General features: G+C 33.3%; 1 protein-coding gene across 1 annotated transcript in view; it reads left to right on the top strand.

Annotated features, from left to right (window-relative positions):
* Window positions 1–13036, top strand: part of LOC136984996 (metaxin-2-like) — a 42903-nt gene extending 29867 nt beyond the window's left edge. Inside the window, exons 7-9 of the mRNA XM_067282161.1 lie at window positions 6563–6688; window positions 6757–6833; window positions 12012–13036. Of these exons, the coding sequence (XP_067138262.1) occupies window positions 6563–6688; window positions 6757–6833; window positions 12012–12195 (387 nt within the window). The 3' untranslated portion in view covers window positions 12196–13036. The remainder of the gene's footprint in view (window positions 1–6562; window positions 6689–6756; window positions 6834–12011) is intronic.
* The last annotated feature ends 289 nt before the right edge of the window (window positions 13037–13325 follow it).

Below are 13325 nucleotides of genomic sequence, written 5' to 3'. Positions count from 1 at the left end.
GGTAATAACTAGATCAAAGTGTGATACCGGCTCGGACGTCGCCCGGGTTAACAAGGTCCGCGTTCGTGGGTTAGGCAGAGGCTCACGTTCGAAAAATAGGCCACAGTCTCCCTTGGTTACCGGTGATGAAAGCAGCACCGGCCCAAGCATGGCTACTGCAATGCCCTCAACAGATGTGAGGAACCAACCCAGCCTTGGTGTTTCTGTGGCAATGCATCCACAAACCACAAAGGCTGGAAAACCACGCCAACGGATGAAATGGACAACGGAAATGAACAAGTTTATCATCCGTACTTATTACACCATCACAAAACTCGAAACAAACACGACAGCATACAGACAACAACTACACCATAAATTCACACAACAATATCCTCACCTCACTGTCACTGAACAAAGGGTTGTTGATCAAAAAAGAACAATTATACACAACAACCTTATTCCACAAACAACACTTGAACTTATCAAACAACAGGTTGCTGATCAAATACATCAACAGACAGAAACATCTAACATTAATGAAGATCATGTAACCTGTCAGGATAATCCAGCAACAAGCATTGATAATAACACACATACAACAATTACCACTAATGATACTACAGACACTTCCTCGTCCATCACTGATAACATAGACATGGATTTAGTTAATACGCTCTCACTTATATTTCAGGAAACACTCACTAAATATACAGGCACAGATCCCACACAACGACCACGAATACCAAAAATCAACACGTCAAAGGAAGTAGGAAAAACACTAAATTACGTAAACACTCACTTACTACCACACTACATTCATTCAATTTCTACACTCGCAGACATTCATACATTAGTTTATGCTGGGGCAGTCACAGTAGTGACACACCATGGACTGAAAGTACAGTCACAGACAAATACACAGAAAACACAATACTATCACAAGCCTGCCTGGCAGAGAAGAATAGAAATACAAATAAATGACATTAGACAGCAATTAGGCAGGCTGACACAATACACTAAAAGCAACATAACACCCAAATTAAGGAAACAGCTCAAAAACATTTTCAAGAAAATAAAAACACACACAAAACACGAACATCACAACACACGCATTACAGAATACATTGATACACTAAAACAAAAACTTGCTGCCAAAGCACGTAGACTCAAACGATACAAAACATGTACACTACGAAAACAACAAAATAAATTATTTACAAACAATGAAAAACTCTTTTACAGACAAATTAATAACAAAGCAAACACTGATACACAGCACAGTGGCACACCAACAGAAGAAGAACTCACAACATATTGGTCTTCTCTTTGGTCCAGTGCTGTCACGCACAATGCTGATGCAGGCTGGATCGAGGAGGAGAACAGAAACTTGCACAACATACCAACTATGCCCTGTGCTGAAATAAACATACATGATTTCCAATACACTGTTAACAGAGCACACAACTGGAAGACACCTGGTGTAGACAACATTCACAATTTCTGGTACAAAAAGTTTACATCACTGCACCAGGAACTAGCTAAACATCTAACACACATCATCATCAATCCACAAGACATGCCAAATTTTCTTACTCAGGGCATCACCTACATGAAACCAAAAACAACAATACCACAGACCCCACACAATACAGACCAATTACATGTCTTCCAACACTCTACAAATTATTGACATCCTGTATCGCAAACAAAATATACAAACATGTTGAAGAACACGACATTCTAACGGAACAACAAAAAGGTTGCCGTAGAAATCACAGGGGATGCAAAGAACAGTTACTCATAGATTCAGTCATTCTACGGCAAGCACACAAACAACACAGAAACATACACATGGCATATATAGACTACAGAAAAGCATTCGACAGTGTTCCACACAGTTGGCTGCTACATATCCTACACATGTACAAAATACATCCATCACTCATTGCATTCTTTCAAAACACTATGCAGCACTGGAGAACAACACTACATCTCAGGGTTAGTAACACTTCCATACAAACAAAGCAAATTTTTATTAGGCGAGGAATTTTTCAAGGAGATTCCTTGAGTCCTCTCTGGTTCTGCCTAGCCCTGAATCCATTATCCAACATGTTAAACAACATGCAATATGGTTACAATATCAGACACGAAAAAACAACACAGTATACACTGTCACATCTCATGTACATGGATGACATAAAACTTTATGCATCCACACAAAAACAACTTCATCAACTCCTACAAATCACACATTCATACACCAAGGACATACAAATGGAATTTGGCCTAGATAAATGCAAAACACTTCACATAGAAAAAGGAATCCTGAAGAAAGAAGATTTTGCACTTGGAAATGGAGACATTATTGAATCCATGGAAGAGGGCGAGTTCTACAAGTATTTAGGATTCCAACAGGCCAAACTAACAGAACATGCACAAATAAAGCAAAGATTAATTAAAGAATACCAAAGTAGGTTAAATGCTATTCTCAGAACACTGTTAAATGCAAAACACACAGTTAAAGCAATAAACACATATGTCATCCCAGTACTCACATATTCTTTTGGAGTTATACATTGGACTCACACAGATCTTGAGCAACTCCAAAGGAAAACAAGAACAACACTTACTAAGCATAAACATCATCATCCTAAATCCGCCACAGAAAGATTAACCCTTCCACGTAAAGATGGTGGACGTGGCCTGATTGACATAGTTAACCTTCACTACAAACAAATACAGTCACTGCGAGAGTTTTTCTACAAGAAAACAAGAAACATCACAATTACATAAAGCAGTAACTCTAGCAGACTCAAATAACACACCATTAAACTTACTCTCACATCAAATGGACACAACACAACATATAAAAAGCATAGACACCATTAAGCAATCGTGGGCTCGAAAGGCACTCCATGGCAGGCATCCTTATGACCTGGCCCAGGATTTTGTTGACAAAACTGCGTCAAACAGCTGGTTAGCTCGGGGATGCCTCTTTGGGGAGACGGAAGGATTCATGATCGCCATACAGGATCAGGTCATAAATACTAAAAACTACAGAAAACACATACTCAAAGATGCAACACTCACAAATGACACATGCAGAAAATGTCACATCATGCCAGAAACTATACAACACATCACCTCTGGTTGCAAGCTCTTGGCACAGACAGATTATTTACGCAGACATAATCAAGTAGCAAATATAATACACCAAGAGCTTGCAAAGAAACACAAATTAGTAGACATCCACGAACCATACTACAAATACATTCCACAGACAGTATTGGAAAACAACACGCACAAAATGTACTACGACAGAGCCATAATCACAGATAAAACAATTTACCACAACAGACCAGACATCACACTCATTGACAAACACAATAAAATCACATACATTATAGACATATCCATTCCAAACACTCACAATATACAAAACGCATGTGCTGAAAAAATTAGCAAGTACACAGAACTCGCCCAGGAAATAAGGCATCTGTGGAAAGATGGATAGGGTGCTTATTGTACCTGTTGTTCTCTCCTCTACAGGTGTCATACCACACACACTACACAAAAGCCTGGGCACATTAGAATTGAATAGAAACACATACATCACACTACAGAAGGCCACTATATTGAATACATGTCATATTGTGAGAAAATTCCTGAATACAGACACACACACTGATACACTTCTTTAATTTCTGTTTTGGTTACTATGCCTTGACTTTGGTCCGGCATAGTACACAGCCACCGGATGTTAACCGAGTATATCTCACTTAACCCAACATAATAATAATAATAATAATAATAAATATTAAAATAAAATAATAAATAAGAAAATTAAGAAACAAGCTGCCAGTATTGAAAATATTTTCCAAAAAGAAAAAGATGAAATAATTCATTGAATTCATTTAATACAAACTTTATATTTACAGTTAAACCTCATTTATGTAGCCACCTTTGGGGTATACAATTCTTGTGAGGTGATCACCCAGTAGTGTTATGATAAATTAATATACAGAGCTGTAAATAGAGTACTGTACTGAATCCCACTAAAAGTTTAATATGGATTAGAAAAGTAAACAATAATAATTTCACATAATACTGTACATTTTAATATACAGTAATTATAATGTTCATGTAGAGTAATGTATTAACACTGAATAATACAGTATTGAAATATAATGTATTTTTACAATGAATGCAAGATGTTTGCAGTAAATTTTGTTCAAGCGTTGTACAGTAATTGTTTAGACTGAATCAATATGTCTATGAAATGGTGGCAAAGATTTTATTTAAATAATATATATTAACGGAATAATTCAAAAAGAATTATTAAATAGAAATGATTAAATATGCAAAAGTGTCTAAGTAGCAAAGAAAATTATTAATAAAGAAACCAGCTTTTATATTGGGCTCGACAATATTTTTCTTCGTCGAGTATCAGTGACATAGACTGATTTACATAGTTGTATTTTTACAAAATACAATCAGGTTTTGTGTAAAATTATTAGACAAATATATAATACAGAAGGTGTATTGCATTCCATAATGCCAATTTGCATATTACCCATAGTTCCAGTTGTAGGAAGTAGAATAAAAGCAACTGACCCATGTGCTGCTGTATATTCTGAGTTTTACTTTTGATAAGTAAGGTTTATCTATTGCAAATATGCCACCTAAAATTTCAGACTTTTGGGAAGGTTATGTAACTGTGCTTTTTGATGCAAAATATTTGCAAACTCAAATTATTAAAATGTGCAAAAATTGTGATTTTAATATTTCACGATATGGGATACAGTCAGTTCTCAAAAGAAATGATTTGCAAGAGCCAGGACCATTGTCAAGTGTTTCAATTTGGCCCAGAAAAAGGAACACCCTAAGCTGCACACCGGAGGTGATAGCAAAAGTGCGAAGACTGATCAGTGGTTCAAATCCAAAAGCCCAATGAAGTATTGCTCAGAGTGTTGGAATAGTCCAGTCCACAGTTCATGTCATCATTCACAATAATTTGAAACTGGAGAAATGCCATAAAGGTCGAGTTCACAAGCTGCTGTCTCATCACATCCAAGAACAAAAGACCAACTGCCAAAAACTGTATGAAAAGTATATTTCGGTAAACAAGTGGCAGTTTGTAGTCACACTAGATGAAGCATGGGTATACATGAACAATTGTAACAAATTGCGGGCAATTTATTACAGACCATCAGATGGGAGACCATACCAAAAATGGTTCAAGGAATGTCGCAAAAGTTTTCCATCAGGCTTTATGGTCATTGCGGGTTATTGTTATCGTGGTAAACTAAATTTCAGAAAAGTTGGAAAAAAAATGTTAAAATTAATTTGACATACTACCAGACTAACGTTCTGGAACCTCTATACCATGAAGAGATCCCTGCTTTGTACAGAAATGACCAAACAAATGTATGGGTGCATCAAGACAAAGCTTTCAGTCATACTTCTAAATCGACCCTGAGATTTCATCCATATACTGGAACAGGAAACTGGAATCCATATCATCTCTTTTGATGACATTCCCATGAAGTCTCCCAACGCAGCTCCAATGGACTACTGTGTGTTTGATCTATTGAAACAAGCTCTGGGAAGCCATCGTCCAAAAACAATGGCAGGCTTATGGAAAGCCTGTAAGGAGGAATGGGACCGTTTGGACATGAATGTTCTGTAAAGAAGTCTTCTACAGTGGAAACTTCAATGTAGGGTTATAGTTTCATAGCATGGCCATCAGATCAAGCATAATCGAAACTGGCGCTATGGTATTTAGGTTACTTTATAGACCTCTTAATTTGGCATTATGTAACACAATCAACCCTCTGAAGTCTTTCTTTTTACTAAGTTCTGAACATAAATTTAATTTGTTTAGTGTAAATGAAGATTTATTTGGTTTGAATGTAGTCTGTCAGAGGATCTGGCAAACCGTTCAAAAACTATAGCAGGAATGCTTGGTTCCATTTAAAATGCTTTAAACAATATGTTGAGTTTAGGAACTTGGGATTTTCCTATTCTGTTAATTGGGATAAATGTCAGTTTCACCAAGATGGAGTTTGATTTATATTAAAACTTACAATTTTACCAGGGAATTTTAGGGGTGGCCTCAGTGTGAGGGTTTTACTGTATTACTCTTTCTTAAAATTTGTTTGCAAATACGCTAATAATTTTGCCAGTCTAAAATTGTTTACTGCAGAAAGTGCTACTGTAAGTTATTAACCAGTTTTAATGACAATGTGAATGCTTAGATTAAAAGAACATATATTTTATTTAGTTGTTTATTTATTCTATTGTATATTTTTTACAGTACTAAGAAAATAAGTTCAGTAAGAAATCTTATAGGAATAAGAGTATAATTTATCTTTGTATTATACAGTAGCTGTTATACAGAGATAAATCGTGATTATGTTGTTTTATGTTTTATATTATAGAAATTATGGATTACAGTTTATAATAAATTTTCAGTGCTACATTATTTTTTGTTTTTTGAAATTTAGATTAGTGAGTTAAGTATATTTTTTATTAAATTAACAATAATTATAAGATATATATATATGTGTATTTTTTTTAGAAAACGAAGCCTAGATGTTTATCTGTTTATTCATGGCCACTGAATTATTTTTTATATTGGCAAAAGAAATCTGTGATGAAGTCAAAATTAGCTTCAAATCATTGGCTGGATAAAACTTTGGATGAGGTAAATTTTCCTTAATTACATTAAATTTTGATATTAGACAGTCTTATTGAATTATTATTTACTATCAGGTTTATGAAGAAGTAACAAGTTGTTGTCATGCTTTATCAGAAAGATTAGGAAAACAAACATATTTTTTTGGCACAAAGTAAGTATAATTTTAATCACTATAACAGATTTAAGTTCTCTAAATAACTGTTTCATTGCTAGCATGAAACATTTTAATTTATTATTAGGAAAGTAGATAATTAGATTTAATTATTAATGATAAATATTGTTCCAAACTCATTAAATCAGTATCAATATAATAAACTTCCTGAAGCCCAGTGCATTGATACTAAAAGAAACGATTGCTGTAATTAATCGGGCTGTTATTTTTGCTATTATTAATAATTAGACATCAAGTAATTTGGTATTAGATAAAGATGTTAGGTGTTGGGCTAGTTCTTTTATTCCAGATTGTTTTAAATTATTTAATAAAATTATTAAATTATTATAATTATTAATTTAGATAAGCGATGGCACCTAATTTCTACCTCTAATACAAAATTACTTAATATCTAATTATTAATAATAGCAAAATAATAGCCTAATTAATTATGGTTCTTGTTTGGTTTAAAATCAGTATCAACATAGATATTATATAATTGATGATAATAATAATAATAAAACCATTGATATATCATCATTATAATATGATTGTTATCATCAAATAGTAGATTTGAACATCACCCATTTTCAAAATCAGAGAGCTTATATGTTTCATTTTAATGATTAATTTATGCTGGTTCTCCACTTAGTGTGATTGTGTTGCCTTTGCCCAAGGATTCTTAGTGATGCAATCATTACCCTACATACCTACACTTTGTGGGAAATGGAAGGAAATTTGCAATTAATTATAGAATTTTTTAAAACAGTGGCAAAACTTTTAACTTAAAATAAAGTTTTATATTTTTCAGTTTAAGTTTCTTAACATTTAATACTTGACATAAGTATCCTCTGGAAATTTGGTTTTATACTTGATAACTGGATTCTCATATCTGGGGCAGCATCCAGTCTGCTTTGATACTTAGTTTTCATGCTAGCATATCTTGAAAATCCTGATTCACACCAATATGTTGTTGTAAAGGGCAAAAGTCTTTTTATGGCCTGTTTGGATATTTCAGGATATTCTTCAAGTAGATTCCCCCAGAATACATCTAATGGCACTTCTTCAAATTTAGCCTTTAACTGAGTATCGGATGTAATTTCTATTAATTTCGCATAATCCAATGACAGAAATCCTATTGGTTTTTTTGTTACTGTGAATGGATTTTGTACCCAATAATATTCTTTGTACTCCAAGTTAGGAAAATACTCGATAAGAGATGATCTTTAATTTCATCGAGTGTCTCTGCATCCAATTCCATTTCAGACTCTTGTAGAAATTTAGTAAGAAGTGGAAAACAGTCACAATTACCATGCTCTACTTCTGAAATCTAGTACTGTAATTTACGAGATAAAGATATCATATTATCTTGAGTTCGAAAAATGTTTGTTTCCTTTCTTTGTAGAGATAGGCGTGTTTCATTCAACTTTGAAAAAACATCTGCTAAATATGTAAGTTTTGCATGCCATACATTATTTCTTAATCTGTCAGACAAATTAAATTTATGTTCAAGAAAGTAAAATTGCAATTCTTTTATCAATTCAACCATTCTCACCAGCACATTTCCTCTTGAAAGCCACCTTACTTCTGTATGTAAAAGAAGAGTCATTTGATGGCTACCCATATCTTCGCATAAAGCTTTAAATACTCTTGATTGTAATGGCCGAGTCTTAATAAAATTGATAATTTACACGGCTTCGTCCAAAACCACCTTTAATGAAGCAGAAATTCTTTTTGTCACTAATGCTTATCTGTGAAGAATATAGTGATTACTGCTGCAGTTTTTCGCAACATTTTTTATTCTAGTTACAGCGCCAGATAATTTTCCCATCATAGCCTTCGCTCCATCAGTGCATGCTGAAATGCATTTATCCCAACCACTACCATGATTTGTTATATAATTATCAATACAATCAAATATATCTTTTTCTGTGGTATGAAGCTCTAAACTTTTACAGAAAAGCAAATTGTCCTCAATTATTTTATTGAAGTCATATCTAACAAACACAAGTAGAACTGCCAGTTTAGCCACATCTTTAGACTCATCCATTTGCAACGTATAAGTATCACATGCATGCAATCGTGAAATAAGTTTGGTTTCAATATAATCAGAAATATCAGCAATACGCCTCGACACTGTATCATTAGATAGAGATATAGATTCAAACTTTTGAGCAGACTTTTCATTAAATACACATAAAACTAAATCTTTTAATATAGGTTTTATCAAAGATTCATCAATAGTGTGTGCTTTGCCATGAAGAGAAATATGGTAAGATGCTTTATATGACGCTTCACTTGCATTTTCATTGTCTGTTCTGCATTTCTTCACCATGAAATTTGTAGTTTTATTGAAACTTTCAAGTTTCCTTTCAAAAAAGATTTATCCTTATTTTTATAGACACTATGCCTGGTCTCCATGTGTCTTTGCAACTTTGCTGGTGCCAACGAACTGTTAGCTAATCTTGTGTGACAAAATATACAAATGGCGTCTGGGGCTTCTTCATCACCAGTACTAGTAAAGCCATATGACAAATACTGAGGATCATACTTGCGTTTCTTTTTGCCTGGCTGCCGTTCAGAACAAGAGGGGACATATTCCATGTTTTTTGAACTAGTAGTTGCAGATTGTTCCTTTGCAAGTTCACCTATTTCTGTATCTTCTTTGGATGTTGTTGCTTTACTAATCTTTTTTAACCATCAATCCATTGTAGGGCTTTAAAAATAGTAAAAATAATTTGTTGAGTAGAAGAAAATCTTGTGTTAACAGTAGAGCAGCACAACCTTCCTGCACAAGAATTGGTGCACAACTAACTGACAAAGCCAGCCATCACCAGTGTTGCCAACTCTGAATAATCTAGTCTGGCAACACTTGCTGTCAGTGGGAATCATAACGTCATAAGATATGATATGTACCGATTTCTTATGTTATGATTAAATGTTACTTTTCAATGTAGCTTTATGGAACCGCTGACCTTGCTTCATGGAACCCACTTTGAGAACCACTGCTCTAATGCAATCAGAATTTCTGCTGACAGAGAAAAACACTAGGTTTTGGCACTTAAATGGCACTTGTTTGCTGTCATGTGTGCTCATAAGGATTGCATTGAAGAAGTGTTTGAATACCTAACACAAATTCTCATAACACAATGAAAAGTTTTTGCAATTAAATAGTTTCCAATTCTTGCATTTAAATATTCTCATCTTTAGTCAGAATCACTGAATCAATTTTTTTACTAGGCTCAATACTAATTTGTATTATTTTTATGTACCTAAAAGTGATTTTACTATAAAAGAATGAATGTAACTGTGTGACATTTATCTGGTGTAGTTTAAAGATAAAACACAAAAATATTAAGACCTATTCAAAATGGAATTCTGCTGAAATTGAAAGAAATACCTTATAAACTTATGTAAAAGTCGAATTTTTTTATACCATTTTTTATGGTCAAATTTATGGGATCGACTATTACTTGAATACAGTAGAGACTCGTTAATCAGAACTCCGGTAATCGGAATGATTTTCAGTCGGACTGTGTCGTGCTGAATCGAACGTTTTTGATACTAAATTTACTTCTAAAGTATAATTTTCATGTTTTTATATTCTTCAATATATTTATTTTGTTTGTACAAATTGCAGAAATAATTTTTAACAATACGATAGCCTCGATTATTATTATAAAAATTTTCGTTAGGCTTAAAATCGACGAAAATTCAACACGAAGCGACACGCAACGAGAAAAAATCAACACGAAGCGACACGCAACGGAGAAAAATTTGAACATCGGACAGGTTAATATATTTATTCATACATAATTGGTAATTGGAACAAATCACTAATCTGAACAACCCCAGTCCCCAATTGATTCCAATTTTCGGTTCTCTACTGTATTAGAAAACTGATTGAATATTTTGCTAGAATTAAAAAGTAACAGTAAGATTATTCAAAATGCATTTATGTTCTTTAATCCTATGATATTTTGACAACTTGGAAGAATGCAGTCATTTATAAAATTTGAATTCTGAATTATCTTAAAAATATCAAGTTTTTGACCAGACAGTGTGATTTAATCTTAATCTATGCAGTACAAAGATTAAGATAAAGATTTAAAGTGCCAGAAAGCACGTTTCGAAATATTTCACGGACACTCAACTTTTAGGTTACGAGATTGGCAAATGTATGCTTTTGTTCTTGCATCCAGCGTTTTGATATTATTCTTGCCAGATGATTGTGAGCTATAATTTACAGAAATGAATTTAGTTGTAATTTGCCAATTAGTATTACCATTATCCTCTGCCATTATTTAATTTCATAGATACCAAAAAAAAAACACTTAATTCAAACAAGAACATGCCCAATAGTATTTGGAATTTCCTTACAAATTATATAATTTTTTTTTTCTTAATTCTAGAATAATAGACCCAGTATCTCACTGTGGAATACTCTTGAGTCCAGAGTCATAGTACAATAGAACTACACTCCAGTTTAAGAGTGGATAGCTCCTGGTCATAGAACTGCAGAACTTTGATGAGAGAGCAGTAATGTGCTTACTGTAATTAAAAATGATCAGATAAAGTAGTCTGATAAATTTTTTACCGATTACTTCTCAACCTTTCCAATACCTTTTTAATAGAATCGACATGTTTTCTCTACTTAAATTTATCTTTGTATACTAGTACATTTATCAATTAACAGGACTTATTATACTGGAAAATTATGGATGCAGATATTTAGTCTTACAGATCAGAAATAATATTTTTTATTTAGTTCAGGTGAACTAAATAAAAAAAATAAAAAATAAAAATAAAAAATTAAAATAAATAAAATAAAAAAAACAGTTAAATAAAAAAAAATATACTTTTGTTTTTATTTAACTGTTTCATTCACCTTTAGGAACTTTGTCAGTTCTTATATTTTCAAATTATAGAACTAGAATTATAGAAAAAAATGGCTTGAACAGACCTGTTCAAGCGATATTTTTAACAAGATCTTGCATATTCCAAAATACGTAAATACAGTTGTATCTGCCTAAATACTCAAAGCAGAAAGTTAATTTCAACACTTTTTAAATTGAATATCTAATTTTACTTAATGTTGTTGTCGCATATTTCAACACCTTGTAGAGCTTCTGTGTGATAAGGAAGAGATTATTTTGAGATCTTTGTTTTTTGTTTCAGACCAACTGAGCTGGATGCCCTGGTTTACGGCCATTTAATGGGCATCCTGACCACGGCCCTTCCAGACAACGGACTGGCATCCATTGTCAGAAACTTCGAAAATCTTCTGAAATTGGTCAGTCGAATAGACGTGCAGTACTTTCGGCAAAATGAAAACCTGTATGACAGTCCTTTGGAAGAGTAAACCGTCTGCACACTCATGGAATAGTCACCTGGCACAGGTGAAAGGTTAGCACGGAGGTCCATTTTTTCTAGTTAAAGCTGATGATGCACACCAGCAGCAAAATTAAGACCAAACCAACACTTGTCAACACAATCCAAGAACTGTTCGGTCAGTCGTTCCCTCTGACCCCGACAATAGACAGTTTGAGCTTAGTCTCAATTATGCCATCCATGTGCCATCATCCTTTAGTCCTTCATTAAAGTAAGTTTAAAAGGAATTCAATTAAAACAATTGAATTGAATTGCTTAGAGAATAATATCCTTTGATTTGCACAGAATTTTATCACCGAAAATTAAGTTTGGAAACCTTTCCTTCTTTCCTTTTTATCATTTATTCTATAATTTGTATATTTTTTAATCTTTATACGGACACGTGTGAAATGAAATCATAATTGGGGTGGAAACAGTGTAAAAACATCTGAAAATTTACTGAATTTCTACTTTTTACACTGGGGAGAATTTATGATCAGCCAGAGAAGTCTCTTGCAGTGGCGCACAATTTAGTCATGGTCATATTATTAGGAGAACTGCTACAAGAACTGGAATTGACATATCTAGAGGGAGACATAGTCTCAATTATGCCATGCCAATTATGCCAATACTTTAATGGTAAATAGTTACTACTATTAAATATTTCTCTTTCCCTTGCTGTCTGTAGAATTGTAATACGTAGATTGTCGGTGTAGCCGATAGTGAATTTTGTCATTTTGTTATCTAGACATTTATTTTGTATATGGGATGACCACAACTACAAGTGTAATAACAAATGAAGTAGTAATAAAATTTACCATGTAAATGAATAACGAATAGAAATTTATTGACAAAATATTAAAATTTTATTAGAGTATCACAATAGCAGTGGAGTACACAGAATCCATGACAAAAATAAATATTTTTTTCAGCAACGAGTTGCATAACTTTCTCGACAAAACTTAAAATTGTGTGTCGATCTGTTATGAGATTTTATTGAGAAACATTTTATATTATTAATTATTGTAAATGCTAATAACAAGTAAATCTTCATGAAGTCAGACCCCCGTATCTTCCCATTCTCAACCTTTAACCACCAAAATTTAATAGCATCGATGCCCC

Source organism: Centruroides vittatus, unplaced genomic scaffold (assembly GCF_030686945.1).
Source record: "Centruroides vittatus isolate TY-2023 unplaced genomic scaffold, ASM3068694v2 contig_120, whole genome shotgun sequence".
Lineage (NCBI taxonomy): Eukaryota > Metazoa > Arthropoda > Arachnida > Scorpiones > Buthidae > Centruroides > Centruroides vittatus.
The sequence above is the reverse complement of the archived record's forward strand: the minus strand, read 5'-3'. Positions and strand labels throughout refer to the sequence as shown.